This window comes from Papaver somniferum, chromosome 11 (genome assembly GCF_003573695.1).
Source record: "Papaver somniferum cultivar HN1 chromosome 11, ASM357369v1, whole genome shotgun sequence".
In the NCBI taxonomy this organism is placed as follows: domain Eukaryota; kingdom Viridiplantae; phylum Streptophyta; class Magnoliopsida; order Ranunculales; family Papaveraceae; genus Papaver; species Papaver somniferum.
This window is the reverse complement of record NC_039368.1, coordinates 116902643-116923099: the sequence shown is the minus strand read 5'-3', so window position 1 is coordinate 116923099 and position 20457 is coordinate 116902643. Positions and strand designations below refer to the sequence as shown.

The following is a 20457-nucleotide window of genomic DNA, read 5'->3' as shown; positions in this document are numbered from 1 at the left end:
GTAGCTTCAAATTATAAGGCAGAAACTTATGGGGTTATGTGTGCTTTGGAGCTGGAAACTCAATGGAGTATGTACAAGATCATAGTAGTATCAGATTCAAAAACTGTGCTTGCAGAATTTGCTCAGGGGAAGGTGCCTTGGTTTCTTAAAGGAAGATGGAAGATTGCTATGAGGAAATTCTCTGAAATCAGATATAGACACTGCTACAGAGAAGTCAATTTCTCTGCAGATCGTACAACTAAGAAAGGTTCCTCACTTGCAGCAGGTGAAAGACAACTTAATATTGGCAGACCTCAATGGCTACCAAGGATTGAAATGCCAAATGTTGATTATTTCAGATTTTGTTGAGCTGAAATTTTTTCAATTCTTAAGTCAGGTTTTGTCTTGATAAGTAGGTGTCCATATGTAAGGTGCTTTTTATTTAGCTCTTGTATTTGAAACGTAACAATTTTTTAATATTAATAAAATATATGTGATTCAGTAAAAATAAAATAAAAATAGTAAGCCTTCCAAAACAATCTAGAAATCACTCATGAACATTAGATATAGTACAGACAAACAACAAGATGATAAAAACTTCAAACATATTTATATAACTAATCAAGATTCACGTCTAGAACATTGAATTCATCCTTAATCAACAAAGGTTTAGCTACGCATGATTACAAAAGGGAGTGGATTCCACCTAGAAGGGTAAACCCTATGTTATGATGTAGAATTGTACTATGAGAGATAGAATTGTGTTTCTAAGGTGTGGAAGATATTAGATTATTGTATTGAAGGTATTATTATATAGTTCTCACAAGGTTTGGGGTTTATAATTCTTACGGGACCTCGTATTCCTTGATTTAGAATCCCAAACACCTTAGTTACAGTTGGATTCAAACCAACCGTAACTCTGACAAGAAAATAGTGTCAAATATCTCAGAAATGTTTGGTCTCTTCTCCTCCAAAGCTGGCTGTAAATCCTCATGTATGCTTTTCGTCTTTCGTCATTTCGGTCGTAACTTCTTATCCGACGTCCGATTGACCTCATTCTTATTAGGTTGCATTAGTATCGTCTTCCTATACAAGATAAAAATACTCAAATCTTCATATCTCTTCATCATAATTTATGGTTGGCTTGGAATGAACCGTCACTCCTCAAAAACTTTAGTGGAAATCAACTTGTTTTACGATTATCTTTGGAATACTTCTTACTAAGCATAAATTTTCCTGTAACTTATGTCAAAGAGTTGTATTTGCACCTTCCGACTTCTTCTTTTCATGCCAGAATGAACTCCTTTCCTCTTCTTAGCTTCTTTTAACACCATTTCCATTAATTTCAGATAATTCACCTAAAAAGAATACAAGAAAAGAAAAGAAAGAGTAATACAAGGTAAAATGCATGAAACTTAACAACCGTTAGTATGGATTTGACACTCTAATCATGTAAATTTAGCACATATCCCTTGGTTTTTCAAATCTAGGGTTTATAAAAAAAATTATGAAAAACACCTAGAAACAAGTTTAGTAATATCAAAGAAGATAGCTTCCCTGTGTTTTATGATCTCCAAGTAAAGTCTTTTGAAATCTTAGTCTTGTTCGTGAAGAACAAAGATATGAGAAACAACCTTATGCAACACACACACTTTTTCAAGGTATAAGTTGTGTGGTTATATAAAACCCATATTTATAGTGAGTGATCAAGGGTAGGTTGCTAGGAAACAAAACTACTTTGTCTAGGAAAGGAAACACCAAGTAACTTGACCAACATAGGCCTTTAGTCACGTATTCACGGTTTTAGTTCATGACTGTTGTAAAAATTCCATGTACACTTTCTTATTCACGAACTCAAACTTGTCTACACATATAAGTGTTGCTATAATAAATCAGTCATTACTTCTTCGTTATAAATCGGAATTGAGTGATTTTTGCCTCGTGGTATTCGTATTTTAATTCAGTCTAACATGAGGACATTTTCAGTGAAACATATCATTCTCATAAAAGTATTGGGCTTAAATATCATCGGGTGTATATATAAATGTATATTTATCGTTATGGGAATTGTTACATAGAGCACTTGTTTCTATAGTTAGAGAGGTAGAGTAAACAAGAGAATCAAGTATTTTTTATTAACCTTTAATGAATTATTCTCCAAATGTCTTCATGTCTTTAATCTTCATTCTTCAAGGATAGCTTTGATTATATATTCTACTTCTTAAATTTAATCTAGTCTAAAACTGACTTTTAGGGGACTAAATCAAGAAAGCGTTTCGTCATATGTATTTGAAAACTAACTTGACATATCAACGCTAGCGGGTTCAATAAGCAATGCGCTAACACTAATTTTGTCAACATTCGTATTCCGCATCTTTAATAGATATTTTAATCGATGACGATTAATAGTTTTAGGAATCTCCAATTAATCGAAAACTATGATACGGTTTCGATTAAGAAAAAAAGAGAAATTAAGATTGAGAGAGTTGAAGAGAATAAAAAATGGTATAAAAGTGAAATATAAATGTTTTGTTTTCTAGCTTTAGGTTTTTATTTGATGGAGGATAACTTATACATTTCCTTACGCCCTAATCAACTAAGAGCAACTCTAATGTGCATGGTATGTCAACATATTTTCCATTTTACCACTTACAGCGGGACTGATAAAACAATTAAGATGGATGAACAAACCTTCAAACACAAGGTTTTGTTCATCGCGTCTCAGATTGAGTCCATCGACTCAATCTGAAACGATCAGTTTTGAGACGATCCCCGCTCAACTTGAGCCGATCGATGCAGTGTGAGACGATGCCAAATTATAAAACAAAAAAAAACTTGGAAGTTAGTTTTATAAGTTTTTTTTAATAAACGGGTCATACTTGATATTATAATTTTTTTAATAAAAATAGGTTCCACTAATTAAAAGAAATATTTTTTTATGTAATGAAGAGGCTCCCCTAGTTAAAATTGTGTATAGTGGTTCTATTTGAACCGTCTCAAAAAAAAACATCAAAACCACCCTTTCACATGAGGGTGGGCCTTATTCCCTTGGAGTTAGCAATGGGAAACTTTTGGGCCCATCATGTAACGAGATCTGAGGACACGGTTTTATGAAATTTATTTTTTGACAGTTTTCCAAGAAATTTTGATTTGTGCATGTGATGCCCCAATTCTTAAACCTTCTTAGCTAATAGGATTACTACCTAATTGAAGCATCAAATCCAAATTATCGATCTTAAGAACCATATTCTCGTAAAATGCTAACAAAAAAACCAAACTCTCTCATTTAATATAGTTGAAAATCTCTCATGTTATATTATATTAATATGTTGTTTTACAGAATAAAGAAAGAATACATATAATTAAAGATACACGTCATCACTAGATTCGTTTAAACACTAAGCTACGAGAACTAATATCTTCATGCGCTTCATTCCTTATGATTACTAAAACTGAAGTGGAATTGAGTGAGCACATCATCCCAAAGGGGTGCCCAATGTAAAAATAGCTTTCAAGTAATCACTAACATGCTTCATAGTTATAGAATAACGGTAATTGAAAGAAAGAGTGATGAATCTAAACATTCAGCAATTCATGCAACAAAAAGCAAGTGCTATCCTAATCTCGCCAAACTCATTGGAGAAGACGACGCGAAAACAACCCTAATCAATAGTAATAATATTGTCCACACAAAGTGCCCATACAAACCATGATTCAGAATATTACCATCAAGATCAGAAAGTTAGTCAAACAAGTATAATATGTACACGAGTGATTTTCCCAAAATAAAATAGTATATAATAATAATCAAATGGATGGCTTACCGCCCTACTGATACTATTGACGACAGATGACTTACCGCCCTACTATCTTAATAAACAATAATATTCAAACGGGTTACCGACCTACTAAATGAAATAGTCATAATAATATTCAAACGGATGACTTACCGCCCTACTAATACTATTACCGACAGATGATGACTTACCGCCCTACTTAACTTAGCTAAGAGCCATGGGGAAACACGGACACTCTTCGCGGGAAAATCACACAACGTGTATCACACACACACAATTACATTCAAAACAAACATCGCGGATATGAAATCACAATATACACTCATCCAAACATTAAAAGCACATCATGCTCGCAAATAAAAATTAAGCTCAATGACTACAAGAAGGTTACAGAGTTCCCACCTCTTTTGATGACGAGCCTCGCCTACCTCGAAATTCTCAATCCAATGGTTCATTCTTTGAATCGATCGTTGTTAATAAAGAGTAACTGTTAATCACAAAATCACTCTAAGAATTTAGTCAAAAGGATCATACAATAATCATACATAATTTCATACAAAACTCTGGTATTAGGCTAAGTGAACTATCTAATGGTTCTACACCTTTTCATTATCTATCTTTAGCATATCCAAAGGTTTACCAATTCAATTGAGTTGATTCAAAAGTCCATTAGGTAAGTCTAATAAATATATACAACTTCGTAGAATCGTAGAAGGAACCAAAAGCTAACTAAGACCTTAAGGAGTCCAAACCATAAAAATAGAAAAACTAAACCTAAGCCCAAGTCCACTAAACTCGACCCATTAATACAAGGCCTGGTCCAACTGATCAACTAACGGTCAACGTATGGTCAGTGGAAGTCAATTAACGGTCAACTTCTAAGTCATGGTCAAAGGTCAAAGTCAAGTCAATGGTTAGACTGGTCAATGTTAGGTCAAATGGTCAACTAGTCAAGGTCCACTGAGTCAGGTCTAGTCACTGAGTTAACTCAGTCAGACATCTGACTGAACAACAAGACTCAAGGATAAAGCCTTTGCACAGGATAAAGTCATTGCTCAGACCAAAGAACACTAATGCGCAATCATTGATACAGGTGTATACGCACTCCTTTAGGGAACTTAGTTAACCTCAAGCTAAGCTGAGGGAAGAATCCTATTCTAGGCAGGAATCCTTGTTTAGGCAGAATTTTCTAGTTAGGAAAGAGTTTATTTTATGCAACACTCTTAGTTTAGGAAATAGATTCCTAATAGAAGACCTAGTCAGATGAGTACGACAAAATCTATAAATAGAGAGGTTTGGTTGTTAACTAGACATAAAGATACAAGATACAGAAAACCTAGCAAACAGTTTAAGGTTGATCCACTTTTTAGAAGATTGTGAGCGTAACAAAGAGAGAATTGTAATCGTTTTCTTGTTCATAATCTAGAGAAGATATTTTTCTTCACATTACTTTCTTGTGTCTCTGTTTTCTAAGTCTTTTCGTTTTTTATTATTCTGAATTCCGCCTCTATAATAATAGCTTACAAGGTAAAGAGATCAAAACGTATCAAGTTGGTACCAGGAGCAAGGTTAGTTTCTATGGTAGATCCCTGTGGTTTATGGTTTTCACTAGATCTCTCTACATAAAGATTGGTGAGGTACTCGAGAAGCTAGAAGATGTTAGGAGAACAAGGGTATCAAGGATGACAAATCCAGATGATGATCCTAAGTAAAGAGAACCACGGACTATGGAAGAAAAGGTGGCTACACTACAAACAAACATGAAGTCGATTCAAACCACCCTGGAAAAATTGGCTGAATGTATTCTCTCTCATACAACCAAGCCAAAGAAGAAGAAAAATATTATACCTTCACCTGAAGGTTCGGAAAAAGAGGATGAGGATGAAGAAGAAGAGGAAGAAGATGAGGAAGAAAATAAGAAAAGTGAATTTCTCAAAAGTTCTACTTCAACTAAACTTCATGGTAAGAATCTGAAAATTGATTTCCGTGTTGATATTCCACTTTATGATGGAAGTGTCGACGTAGAGAAACTGGATGATTGGATTGAACGTCTAGAGACGTATTTTTCTTTCTTTGAATATGGTTCAAAAGAAAAGATTGCTTTCGCGGCATTGAAACTACAAAACCATGCTCTAACCTGGTGGAAAGCTTATCAAAGACAAAACCAAGGTAAGGGAGTATTGTCGTGGAAAAGATTCAAGGCAATTGTAAGGAAACAATTTTATCCGGTTGGCTACCTTGAGGAGAGATGGTTCAAGTGGTACAACTTGAAGCAGTCATACAACCAAACCGTACAAGAATATACTTCGGAATTTCAGAATCAAGCTATGGTTTTAGATTTGGAATTGGAAGATCATACTATCTATATGAAGTATATTTCTGGGTTACATGAGTATATATGAAGAAAGTATAAAAGCTAATGCCATTGAGGGCAGGCTTAAGAAATCTGATTCAAAGGGAAATACTAAGGTGAAATATGTTGGTACCACTGTGAAAGAAGGTGAAAGGAGCAAAGAAGAAGGAAAGTCTAATGCCAAAGAAGGTTTGTCTTGCACCCATTGCAAGAAAACTGGTCATGTTGTCGACAAGTGTTGGGTTAAGAACCCTCATCTAAAACCTAAAGGGTTGTAGAGGAAAGAATCCAAAAAGGCATCACTAGTCACTCAAACTCCAAAAGAATTCCATGGACTAACGGAACCCAATTCAAAGCTTTTTCTTATGACAGGGAAAAAGAAAGACCTTCAAAGGATGAACTTAGGGAGAAACTCTTCACGGTGAAGATGCAAGTCAAAGCATCACTAGTTGATGTTGTTATTGACCCGGGAAGTCAGAAGAATTTACTTTCAAATTCTTTGGTGCAGAAGTTAGGATTGAAGACTATCAAACATCCAAAACCATACCCTTTAGGATGACTTCAAAAGGAAGGAGGCTTAAAGTTTCACAGCAGTGCACGTTCAAATTTGCTCTAGATAAGTCATATATTGACGAAGTTACACACGACGTAGTTCCTTTGGATGTCTTCCAGGTAATACTAGGTAGACCTTACCTATGGGATAGAGATGCAACTCTGCATAGGAGGGAGCAAAAGTACATATTTACCAAATATGGAGAAAGTTTTGTGAATCACATCCACTCAGGCTAAGCGGTTGGTGAATGCTAGCACGAAGTTCATTATTCTTGTGATCCGTTCTCTTGAGGAGAAGCCGGGTAGAGTTTGTTTGGAAGCCTTGTATGCACAACAAGAAGGCGACCTCGAAAGGTTGAAGTTGAAGTATAAGGATTTATTTTTAGATGTCACGGGATTACCGCCACAGAGGAGTGTGGAGCATGAGATCATGTTGACCGGGGAGAGTTCTCTACCTAATGTAGGTCTTTATCGCACAACCGTAGAGGAATCTAATGAGACCAAGAAATAATTCCAGGAACTTCTAGAATTAGGAATGATAGTGCCAAGCGCTTCACCTTGTGGATCAGCAGTATTGTTGGTGCCAAAGAAAGATGGAGGCTGGTGTATGTGTATTGATTATAGAGCATTGAACAAGATCACAATCAAGAATCGTTACCCTTTACCTAGGATAGACGACATGATGGATCAGTTGGAAAAAGCTCGTGTCTTTACAAAGTTAGATTTCAAATTCCGATACCACCAAATGAGAGTTCGAGAAGATTATACATGGAAGACTTCTTTCAAAACCAAACATGGCTTGTTCGAATGGTTGGTGATGCCTTTTGGTTTGTGTAATGCTCCAGGGACGTTTATGCGTTTTATGAATGATTTGTTACGACCTTTTATAGAAGATTTTGTGATTGTTTACTTGGATGATATCCTAATATACAACAGAACTTGGGAATAGCATCTCGTTCACATTGAGAAGGTGTTTAAAGTGTTACATGAAGGCCAGCTGAAGTTGAACGTCAAGAAGTGTGAGTTTGGGAAGGAGGAGTTGGTGTATCTCGGATTCATTGTTGGTGGTGGACAACAGAAGATTGATCCGAAGAAGGTTGAGGTGATCACTAAGTGGCCTAGACCTAGCACTGTAACTGAAATCAGGAGTTTCTTAGGGGCTTGTACATACTTGCGTAAGTTTATCCGGCATTTTTCGAATATTGCATGACCATTACATGGTTTGACGGGAGCTAAGGAAAAGTTTGAATGGCAGCAAACCCATAAAGACGTTTTTCAGTTACTAAAAATAAAGATTTTAGAAGCACCAGTGTTGGCATTGCCTAACTTACAACGTACTTTTGAAGTTGAGACCGACGCTTCTAACTATGCATTGGGAGGAGTGTTGTTGCAAGATGGTAAACAAGTGGAGTACCATTCAGAATTGTTCTCAGGTGATATTAAGAACCAAGCACCTTATGACAAAGAATTTTATGCTTTATATAAATGTATCAAACATTGGAGAGTGTATCTCTTAGGTAAAGAAGTAGTGGTACATTCAGATCACAAGCCGTTGGAGTATCTACATGAACAGACGAAACTACAACAAGCACGACACATGAAGTGGATGTCTTACTTGATGAGTTTCAACATTCTCATTAAGTACAAAAAGGGAGTAACAAACAAGTTGGCAGATATGTTGTCTCGTCCACCATTCCGAGCATTAATGGTGGCCATGAGAATTCAGCCGATTGTTCCTCAAGAGTATGCAGAGTCATACGCATCCAGCAAAGACTTCAAGAAGGTGTTAGAAGGTGTAAAGAGTGGTTTGAAAAGCGAGTATGAATTCCGAGAGGGATTGTTATACAAAGGTCAGTTGCTTTGCATACCAGAAGATGGATATCGTTTACACTGGTTGAGAGAGGCACACACTTCCCGAGTTGCTGGACACTTTGGGATGAATAAAAATCTACTTAACCTCTGGCGTTATGTCTTTTGGCCGAAGATTCAAGATGATGTGGCTAAATTAGTTCGAGGGTGTAAGTTGTGTAGCACTTCTAAGCCTTCCAACAGAAAACGTGGGTTATATGTACCATTACCAGTACCATCAAGACCTTGGGAGAGTATTTCTATGGATTTTCTTGGTGGATTACCAAAGACCAATTCGGGTTATGATTACTTGTTCATTGTGGTCGACCAATTCAGCAAGATGATCGCATTAATTCCATGTACAAAGACGGTAACGGGATCCGGTGCAACAAAACTCTTCTTTGAGCATGTGTGGAAATATTTTAGGTTACCTACTTTGATTATTTCTGATAGGGATAGTCGATTCCTTAGTCACTTTTGGGATTCTTTTTGGAAGATGATGGACACTAGGTTGAAGAAGAGTACAACTTTTCATCCACAAACAGACGGACAAACATAAGTGGTTAACAGGACTATGGTTCACATATTAAGGGGATATAATTCTAAGCATCCTGAAACTTGGGATGGGAGTTTACCATATCTACAGTTTTCTTTCAATAGAGCAGTTCATAGTTCTTCGGAAAAATATTCTTTTGAGACGTGATATGGTTACTTACCACCTAGTCCTTTCGATCTAGTATTTTCCAGTGACACCTCAATGGTGGGAAGGAAGGAAGTGAACGACAAAAGGAACAAAAGTTCTTGGAGAAGATATATCAGATTCATGCAACTGTTGAAGCACAATTAAAGAAGTCACAAGCCAGATACAAAGAAAAGCATGACAAGCATCTTGTGCCTTGTAATTTCGGTGTTGGTGACTTGGTATGGTTAAAATTAGGTAATGAACGACTGAAGGGGGAAGGAAAGAAGTTGAATCCATTGTGATATGGGCCATTTCATATTCTCGATCAGATTGGTGACAATGCCTTTCGTCTGGATCTGCCACCGGAATGTACTCGGTTATAAATGTCGAATACTTGAAGTTGTTTGAACCACCATTACTGGATGATGACGCTGACGACACTATGATCTTACCACGAGTAGAATACTTATGGTTTCATAGAGAAGAATCACTCAAGGAAGACTGCATATTGGAGCGAAAAGTGACTAAAACACGACAACGAGAGAAAGAAGCTTTTCTAATTGGATGTCAAGGTCAAGTTCCTAGCAAGGCCAAGTGGTTTAAGAAAGAAAAAGGGACTCTCGAGTTCCCTAACCATTTTTTAAATCTCACAAGAGTTCAAGTCCTTAAAAGGGGGACCCATACAGGTGTATGCACACTCCTTTAGGAATCTTAGTTAACCTCAAGCTAAGCTGAGGGAAGAATCCTATTCTAGACAGGAATTTTTTTTTAGGCAGAATACTTAGTTATGAAAGATTTTGTTTTATGCAACACTCTTAGTTTAGGAAATAGATTCCTAATAGAAGACCTAGTCGGCTGAGTACGACAAAATCTATAAATAGAGAGGTTTGGTTGTTAACTAGACACACAGATACTAGATACAGAAAACCTAGCAAACAGTTTAAGGTTGATCCACTATTTAGAAGATTGTGAGCGTGATAAAGAGAGAATTGTAATCATTTTCTTGTACATAATATAGAGAAGATACTTTTCTTCACATTACTTTATTGTGTCTCTGTTTTCTAAGTCTTTTCGTTTATTATTATTCTGAATTCCTCCTTTATAGTAATAGCTTCCAAGGTAAAAAGATCAAACGTATCAATCATTGTGCATCAAATAACATGCCAAGACTTAAACCAAAAAGCATTTCTAACTTCAATAACAACCCTACATCTAAGCCAAATTACAATCTCTATTTCACATTCCTGACTCTCAAACAATTCTATTTCTGTCACCATCTATATTCATCACAATTTACATATTCTTCATATTTGTGTTACCCTTTACTTCAATTTCAGTCTCAATCATCATCACCTCAATGCCTTCACTATTAATCCTGCTAACAACAATATCATCTCAAGTTCAGTTCAACATTAACTCTAAAATAAATCTTCTCCAAAACAACTCTGCACTTCAACATAATTCATCCACATCCAGTTCAGTTTCATCACCATTCACTGTACCACATCACTTCATAATTCAGTTGTATTTCATCTACAAATTCTTTTTCATCACCAACTCTGTAGTTCAAGAACCTCCTTCAAATCCTCATTCTTTAACAGATCTCAATAAAGACCACCACCATTAACACAAATACATAACATTCATCTAGGACTTCAACCTACACAATAAAGGTACCCTCTAATCAGCACCACCATCTCTACCAGTTACAGTTGCAACTCCACATATTAACACTTCTTGGTCCTGCAACTCCAATTTCATTTCAATATTGATGCACCACTTCATACATCTCCTAACTCATCTCCCTAATCTTCTATCCAAACACACTGGAATCCAACCTGAACCACTACCACTAACAATTCCAGTTCAAGATGTAGTGTCTCGGCTTCAAACATTATTATCATTAAGCTCTAAAACTTCTTCCTCTGCCATTTCCACAGAACACCTAATTCATCTTCATCTTTTGTAGTTCAACTCAGCTACAACCTTTTCCACTAGCTCCATTACCTACACTGAAGCTCAACACAACCATTCCCCATTCATTCAACTGCCTGATTCTCCCTGAGATTCCAAAACTCCAATTTGCAGATGTCAAACATACAAACCTCCTTCACTTGAGTCTAAACCTTTCACCACAGACTCAAACCCATATCAGACAACCCTAATTAGATGAACCCTAATTTCTGGTTTAACTTAGGGAAGAACATAAACGCTAATTCCTTGAAATAAAAAATTGAACTTCATACAACAACTCTTCCTCAAATTGAAGATAAACCCATTTATTAATCTATCGAACCATATCAAAATCATAAAACAATTTCAATCAAATCGAAACTATAAAATTAATCACTGATTTACCTTTTCTGAGAAGTATGGATCATCTATACTAATAAAATCCACCACCAACAGACTCTACACGATCCATCTCTTCATTACACGATCTTCTAATCACTAATTTATTCCTCAAATCATCACCCGGCTGAAGAACAGAAGTAGGCAGAGAAGAGAAGAAGAAAGAAGAAGAAATAGAAAGAAAAAGCGAAAATGACTTCCTCTTCGAGTTGATTTTGGTGATAAGGCCGACGGAATTACTAAGGCACCCATCACATTGGATAAGGACAGCCAGGTCGGTCTGTATGCGAAAAGGACTATTTTGCCCTTCATACGAATTTGATGATATCTTCTTCGTCTGGTATCCGAATGACACGTTCGAGAAGTCCAAAGCGCATAACTTTTTAAGATCTATTCAACGGTACTAATTTCATATCTAGATTATTGTTAGATTAACTTTTATTAATTAAGGTTCATATTCGATTAATCGAGTCATTAGCGGCTAAATCGTCTCTTGACTGGTCTAATAGCGTTAACGAGCTTATGAATCCTTACAGTGCATTGAGTCTATTCACCATTGTGAGAAATTAAATTTGCAGGTCCACATGGACAAGCAATCTATAAGATTAGATATGGACCGTTCGAGTTGCTCTAACCGAGTAACTGGGAACGATTTTTTGGGCACCACTCTTCTTTGGAGGGGACCATCATTTAATTTTTAGTAAGTTGTTTGAAGTAATATGAGGACACCCTTTATCCGTATATTTATTTTAATACCAAAACTACCCTCCTAATTATTTTTTTGTAATGATTAGTTAATATAATTAATCATTGGTTAAGGTTAAACTAACGGATGATTACTTCTTTTTTTTAAAAGAAGTAGAATTATTAAGTGATTAAATAAAGTAGTATAAGAAGAAGATGGAGAAAAAATATATTTTGAGATGGGTGAATATGGAGAAAAAACATCCTTTGGGTACCAAGGTATACTTGTAACTTAGTTAATGTTGCTATAAATGGCCTAAAATATCTTCAACATGAAAATTGTAACAAAAAATCTCAACTAGGTCAACGTAGTTTGGTTATATTATACGAAGAACATGTAACCGAACTTTCTGCAAATGCAGTTCGGTTAATAAATTCAAAATACACAGGTAACCGAACCAGAGCTTTAATGGAGTTTTTGTTTGTTCGGCTAGCTGATGAAAAATCAAATGTAACCGAACTACTATGCTTGAGTTTTTAGAGTTTTGTTCAGTTCAGTCGACTCGACCACGTTGTAACCGAACTTTAAACAACAGAGTTCGGTAGGTTCGCAACGTTTATAAAACATTGTCGAACTCTTCGTTCGGTTAGCAGAAAAAATTGCGACTTAACCAAACTCATTATATAAGTTTTCAGAATAAAGTTCGGTTAGGAAATTTTGTTTTTGCGATTGAACCGAACTCAATATTTGGCTACACAAAGAAGAGTTCGGTTTTGATTTTTTTTTTTTTGCAACTCAACCGAACTCAGGCGTTCGGTTAGGAACAAAAAAATATTCTTAGCCGAAGTGTTATTCGTGTTCTTCATATTTAAAAGTTCGGTTGTAAAACTATGGGCCTTTTCAAAATTATTCTAACCGAACTTACTATTGTAACCTTCATATTCAACCTATTTTGATGACTACTGCTCAAAATTTCAATAAAAAACGAATTAAAAGTAATGGGTTTGTGGGAAAATACTTATGGAAGGGTTTGTTTACAAATTGATTAATTGACGATGAAAATTTAATGAATCGACGACGATGAAAATTTGATGATTTTGATTAGATTTGTATATGATCAGGTTTAGATGATCATAAATTGATGAAGAAGAGAAGAAGAAAAATTGTTGAATAGAGGAAGAAGAAATTGTAGATTAGTTATAATTTTAATTAGGTTAAAGAATAAACTAGTCATCTCCATCTTTTAGGACATCCCTTATAACTATAGTGAAGGTGGCCTAATTTTAATTAGGAAGGTGTTCCTAAAAAATCGTTCACTAACTGGTCACCAACACCAAGGCATTCCCGTTCCCAGAAGCCCAACAAGGCTTCCTCGAAAAGTTTCGAACTATTTACAAACTGATCCAGATTCAAGTCCAGTTCGACTACTATCCATTTCCGCCTGTAAAATTCCCAATACCTTCCTCTCTAGGTCTCTCGATTGCTCTTGCAGGCGAATTTGGAAGGATCTGGTACTCCCTCTCTCTCTCTATCTATCTTTTTTTCATCATGGTTTCTTTGTTACATAAATTTTTTTATTTTACCCATTTATTAATGTTGTTTAATTTGCTCGTAAATCTTAGGTTAACGATGAATTAGATCATCAAATGTTAGGTATCAGGATTCATTAACATTGGTCCCTTAGAATTTTTGTCTGGTATTTTCGATTGCAAATCTTGTAGATTAAAACTTCTATCTGGTAGAAAATGTTAAACGTTTATATACTGGTTATGCATAAATTTAGCTAGACAATATATGTTTTTCACAAAAGAAATGAAAAGGCTACCCAACTGATCAACCTAGGAACCCTAATAAGAAGAACAACTTAGTTGTAAAACTAGGAATAACAGCAGAAACAAAGATTAGGTTTTGCATCTTTATTAGTCCCTCGCTGATTTCGTTCTCCAGCAGAAATCGATTGCTCTTTATATGTATCGACTAGCGCACTGTTGTAGACTAGAACTGTTCCGATCCTCGTAATTCTAAGGAAATAGAAGAATTTTCCAAATTTGTAAGTCTTACCAAATAGCAACTTTCCCCCTCCTTAAATTCATAGTAATTGTCTTGTATGTAAGCTAGGTATTGAGTCTTATGATGTGACCTAGACTTAAAAACCGATCACCAACTTACTGGAATGTTGGAATGAATGATTATCAATCCATGGACTCTTCTTGATCTACTGTGTTTTTATTTACTGGAGCTTGGATAAGTGAATGCCCTCTTTGTGCCTCATATTGGTAGCAATCATCTACTAAGTCTCCAGCTAAGCCAAAGGAAAAGGCTGAATCTGAATCCAAAGAACTGTCTGTTAACTTACCAAATACTGTTGAACCGCTTGTGTCTACCGCCATTTCCTGAAACAAACGAGGATCTATATTTTGATATTAAACACAGCCTACCACACTTACGTCTAGGTCTACCAGATTCCATGTGTGACTCGTCATCCTAGTGTCTCTCTCACTTTCTCTATTGATGTGATGCCTATGTGAAACTATGTTGTTTAGGGTCTACAGATTCCATGGGTAACTCGTCATCCTAGTGTCTCTCTCACTTTCTCTATTGATGTGATGCCTATGTGTAACTATGTTGTTTAGGGCGAGATGTCTGGTGTGGCTCTGGGTGTAATTATCTAAATTATTGGAAATACCATATATATAAATATACAACAAATAATTAGGTTGGGGTGTTAGAATCTATGTCTAGAATGTTAAGTAATACAACTTATCGGAAAATATTTTTTTAGAAAGATACAACTTTGGGAACCTAGACCACTGACGCCTTGGCCTGTGGCGCCCCTAAAGATGTTGCCAGGGAAACCACTTACAAAAGTGGCATATTTTTTCCACTGCAAAACGGCAATGCTACTTTGGTGCCTAGGCAATGCCTTTCACAACATAGATGTGAAATACTTTTATTTTTATTAAAAAATCTATCGTTTTATGTTTGCTCCCGAGTATCATGATTGAGATACTGAATTTTGCTTATGAACAGACGGATAATGCTATAATAACACAATGGAGTTGGCAGACAAGGCAGTTGGTTTACTGTTAACTGTAATCAGTTTATCGATATTCACATATTATACATTCTGGGTCATCATTCTGGTTAGTGTTTTTCCTCAATGTTTCATTATTATTATTATTATTATTATTATTATTATGTATTAGCAACTTCAAACTTCTTAGTGGTGACATTGTTTGTTTCCTGCAGCCATTTGTGGAGACTGATCACTTTATACATAACTACTTCTTACCTCAAGAATATGCCATTTTGATACCTGTATTTGCCGGCATGGCACTGATCTCACTGTTGTGTGTCTTTATTGGGTTTGTGATGCTAAAATCAAAGAAGAAAAAAGCATAGAGGGAGAGCATTTTGCTTCATATTTTACCAAGTATATGTAGTCTGATTCTTTTTCTTTTGAAGTGTGTTAAATATTTAAGATATCAATGAAGATACCACCAGTTTTGACGTGACTGTTGATATAAGATTTCCTGTTTCCTTTGTTGCAAATATGGTCTTGTTATCTAGGCTCGACATATGTAATTCTTTTCCTAGCTATATTGTAATCTCAGTTAATCAAGCTGAAGAAATAGACTGAAATGACAATTCAGTGGTAAGAGACATGGTAATTTTCTGATGAAAATGTTGAGTCAAGTAAAAATGTCTCAACTTAATTGTCATCTGTACCGTGTGTACATATGAATTTAAAACTCATACTAATCTGGAATTTTTTCTGAAGAATATGGTATCGTGGGTGGTTGTGCCCAGACAGCTGAATGCTAAAACACACTCTATTAATTTTAATCATAAAGTTGGTATACCAAATATATTTGTGTGCCTTCTTTAATCTTTGTCTTTCCTCTTGGCTAATCAGACATTTATTCAATACCGAAACTTTGGTTGATGAACCTTTTGTGAGAAACTATCATCAGTGGTGTGTGAAGAGGAGAATAACTTTCATCTTCCTTGTTCAAGAATCATTTACTGCAACCCACTGATCCAGCAGTTTCAGACATTCCACCATGACAAATAACTGGAAATATGCTCTACTAGGAAATATGCTCCAGTTTCAGGGTTTTTTTTTTACCATTCAGTATGGTAAAACTATGAAATAAGCACAAATTCAGTATCAGGATTGTTGCATAATAGAAAAGATTTTTATAAAAAAAATTACATAATGGAAACCTGTAAAATTGTTCATTCATTGTTGGCTTCCCAAACCAAAGGCATTCTTCCTCTACATATATACATACACGGAAAAGCTCAAACAAGACCATTAGTCAATCTTACTGCATCCTTGCAATCTGCCATAGTAATTATTATACGTTTTCCATTTTGTTTTCGTCGATTAATTTCGCTTACAACACCTAACTCTACTAAAAACATCGATATTTTTCAGCCGACTGCAATTGCACTAGACACCCGCACAATTTATACTAGAAGCAAATGAACAAGAAACAGAAACGGGAAGAAAAAAAATGAAAAAAATGAAGAACATAAAACATTTAGAAGACACACCAGTAGTCATTTATCATGTCAAGCCCAACAATTATCGAATGCAGCAGAGGTAATAGCCTGCGAAAACTCCTGAAAACTAATGCGACCATCACCGTCTGTATCCGCTTCTTTGATCATACCTGTTAATTCTTTAGCTGTAAGTGCATGACCCAATTTCGCCATAGAATGAGCCAATTCAGCAGCTGTAATATACCCATTCCCATCTCGATCAAACATACTGAATAATTGTTTAAGTTGATCTTCTGTATAGGGAGACTTCGCAGGTAGAAGCTCTGGTGCAACAAGTGCAACAAATTCCGAGAATTCGATCAAACCGTTGCTGTTTGTATCCGCTTTTTGAATCAATGTATCGAGTTGATCTGGACTTGGTGTTAAGCCAAGGGATCGGAGCAGTGATCCTAACTCGAGCTGCGTCAAACTTCCGTCGTTGTTTCGATCAAATGTTCTGAATATTTCCCGTAGCTCTGCGAGCTGTTCGTCATCTAGCTTTACAGGTTCTTCTTTGCTCATCTCCTGGTCCTCCTGTCTTTCTCTTGGAGAAAAAAATTATCTGTCAGAAATCGAATTGTATAGACAAAATTTACGAATCCCTGGTTGTTTATTACGCTTTCCAGATCATCGACAAAGAAAAAGAAAAAAATCTTTTTTAATCTATCTGTATATAACTTAATCCAGCTCGAACCCCTTTTCGCCTTTACAAATTGAGAAACAAACAAACAAAAAGATATGATCTTCTGAAGAACCTTTTCCTCTGTTTTCTCTTTCAGACCCAGAGATCCGAATGCAACTCCTGAAATCTTGTGGATGATTATAGAAAAAGAGGATCTGATTCTTCTTTTTTTCTCCTTTTTTGATGGATCTCCTTCCTAATTTCCTGTCTCTGTTGTTGTGGAATTTCCTTTTCTTCTTTCTTCTTCTATGGAGAAAAACAGGAATTCAATGATAATAATAAATCGGGCGATGACTTTGCATTATTTTGTTTTTATTTAATTTATCATTATTAAAATTCCTAAGAAGAAACCAAATTCCAAAATCCCAAACGCAACATTCCGGAACCTAATGCCAAAGCCAATTGGCAATTATTTGTTCATCTCCCATCAGCAACAACAGCAAAAATAACAAAAAAAAGAAAAACTTAAGTGTATTAAAGTAAAGCAGAATAGGCGGCGAAAGTCGTGGTAAAAATGAAATTCCGTGAATGAAGCACGTCTTTCTTGCTGTTATGGAAGAAAGAGATCATGTCAACCGTTTTTCTCTTTTGAAATGGGAAGCTTGTATTGTGATGGCATAACATTTTATTTTATCTTGATTAATAAGGAATTTACTAAAGATTATTTATGGTGTAAAAGGAAATTGATGTATGAAACATGTAACAATAATTTGGCCAACGAACAAAAGGAAAGGAAGTGGATCATCGACAGATTTTATTAGGAGCCCATTATCGGACTCAAAAATTACTTTTATATAATCTGAAATCCGAAACCTGTTTTGAAGCGGACCAATTTTTTTTTTTTGAGGCATGCTAAAGTTATCAGCCGAACCTATGTTTTGTCTAGGTTCGGCTGATAACTGAGAGGTTCGGCTGATAATTTTCAGTGTCTTAAAATAGGTTTTTATAATCTCTTGTGATGGCCCAACAGACTGCTTCCTTCAACGCCACACACTCTAGCTGCTTCAGCCCATTATTTTTATCTTGACGTGGAGGTCGTGTTTGGCAGCTTTGATATCCTAACTCAGGTTGGTTATCCCTTGAATAGTTGTATATTATGTTTGTGTGGGTGGTTATTACATGTCAAGATATGAATAGTGCATCCTATCTGAATTTTAAGAGGTTAAAAAAGTGGGGGTTTGGAATTCCATGTAAAACCTGGAATACTTTTAATCCTTTCCTGGGTTAGACAGTTACTTTTATAACTAATTTTTTGTATTTAATTTTTCTTATGCTCAAAACCATAAAATTATATGGTTTAGTTTTTCATTTCTTTTTAAATTAATTTATTTATTTTGTATACATACTTTTTCTTTACAAATAACATACTACATTAATCCATAATGGGAAACAAACACTATTTATAATAACCATTGCCATGATAACCTTGGATAAATAAAAAAATTCCCTAACCTGGACAATGTATATCATATCCTAGGTGCCAAGACTGCTTCGTTCAATGCCATACACTCCAGCTGCTCCACCTAATGATAAGCATCCAATCGCCCATCAAAATATCGTCCTTTGGCTCCAAAGCATGACCCTGCAAAGTCACGAATAATCAGACCAATGTCAGCTTTACCAATTTCTTTTTTAAATGATGCATTAATATTTATCTTCATACTGTATCAATGTCGGGTGGATCCGATTTATGGAATCGAACACTTAACAACATATTTTGATGAGTTAAATTAATATACAACAGGTTTGTAAGCATCTTAATTCTTTCAATAGTCTGAATTCAGTTTGGTTTAGTATTCTGAAAGATGAGAGAACGATTGTCTTTATGCTACTACATATAAGTTATGTTCCAACTTATGAGAAGGTTGTCATGTCCCGGCTAAAGGGACTGCCATTTCGAACAGGTTATGGATGTACCAGTAACTGTTAGTTTAAATTCTGTTTTCATTAACTGCTAATTAGTAGTTATTAGTTATTTCCAATCAGGTTAAATACGGCGTATATGTGAGTGGTGCATGTGTCACTCCATCCCTATCCTTTATATTTCCCTTCTGCCGTTGAAATCGATTACCAATCAATTATTAATTAAAAAAAACCTAGTCCCTTTGTTATTCTTTGTGAGGTAGAATTTGAGTTGTTCTTGAGATCAATTTCCCCATCGATCTGAGTGACCTGTTAAAAGTACGGAGGAGTTATCTAAAAAGGTAAATGATTCTATAGATAATAATCTCATCAAGAATATGCCTAGTTTGATTGCTCGAGAAAGTGGTTGAGTTTTAAAGAAGAATGGAGCAGATGATGGATCTGTTCAACAACTAACAGGTTCAAACTCAAATTACAGATCAAACATTAGAGGTATCGGAGGTACTAACAGTTCCTTATTCTCTAATCAATTTTCATGTCACCATAAATCCAAAGTAGATTTTCCTAGATTTTACGGAAATAATCCCGGATCTTGGATTAGAAAGTGTAAAAAGTTTTCTTCAGCTATACTGTAGATAAAGAATAGATGGTTCATGCATATGGCCTTTTTGTATTTAGATGATAAAATTGATATTTGGTTCCAAGACTATCAAGAGGGTATAGAAGTTATCATATGGGAGGAATTCATTTAAGACATCACTTTTGGATTTCATTCAAACATGTATAGTATTAAAATATTAAGAAACCCTTGAGGAATTAAAGGCATTAATTGAAAAAGTGGGGGTACAAAAACCTCACCCAATATTTCGCTTAGAAATCTTTATGGACTAATTCCAATATACTTTTAAGAGAATCAACTAGAAAATCATATTTAATCTTAAGAAAAGTGTATCAAAGAGTTATATCTGAATTTCTCGATTCAACACTTACTCAAGCAAATAACAATCTGCGAGTCTAATTTAATATAAGAGAAATTAACGTGAACGGTAACAAAGACCAATGTTCAAGGATCAATCAATTTAAATCAACAACCAAAGGTAGGATTTACCAATTGAT

At 35.4% G+C, this 20457-nt stretch overlaps 2 protein-coding genes across 2 annotated transcripts; one reads left to right on the top strand and one right to left on the bottom strand.

Annotated features, from left to right (window-relative positions):
• The first annotated feature begins 13633 nt into the window (after nucleotides 1-13633).
• LOC113323362 (dolichol-phosphate mannose synthase subunit 2) lies at nucleotides 13634-15775 on the top strand. Its single transcript, XM_026571654.1, has 3 exons — nucleotides 13634-13759; nucleotides 15279-15391; nucleotides 15498-15775. Exons 2-3 carry the CDS (start codon nucleotides 15302-15304, stop codon nucleotides 15648-15650), a joined length of 243 nt encoding a protein of 80 aa, XP_026427439.1. The 5' UTR covers nucleotides 13634-13759; nucleotides 15279-15301; the 3' UTR covers nucleotides 15651-15775.
• Nucleotides 15776-16460: 685 nt separating this feature from the next.
• On the bottom strand, nucleotides 16461-17935 carry LOC113320731 (probable calcium-binding protein CML18). Its single transcript, XM_026568624.1, has one exon. The coding sequence runs from the start codon at nucleotides 17316-17318 to the stop codon at nucleotides 16827-16829; it is 492 nt and encodes a 163-aa protein (XP_026424409.1). The 5' UTR covers nucleotides 17319-17935; the 3' UTR covers nucleotides 16461-16826.
• Nucleotides 17936-20457: the final 2522 nt, after the last annotated feature.

Coding starts and splice junctions, on each gene's coding strand:
- LOC113323362 (XM_026571654.1), top strand. CDS start 15,302: ATGGAGTTGGCAGACAAGGCAGTTGGTTTACTGTTAACTGTAATCAGT. Junction 15,392..15,497: donor CATTCTGGGTCATCATTCTG/GTTAGTGTTTTT, acceptor TGTTTCCTGCAG/CCATTTGTGGAGACTGATCA.
- LOC113320731 (XM_026568624.1), bottom strand. CDS start 17,318: ATGAGCAAAGAAGAACCTGTAAAGCTAGATGACGAACAGCTCGCAGAG.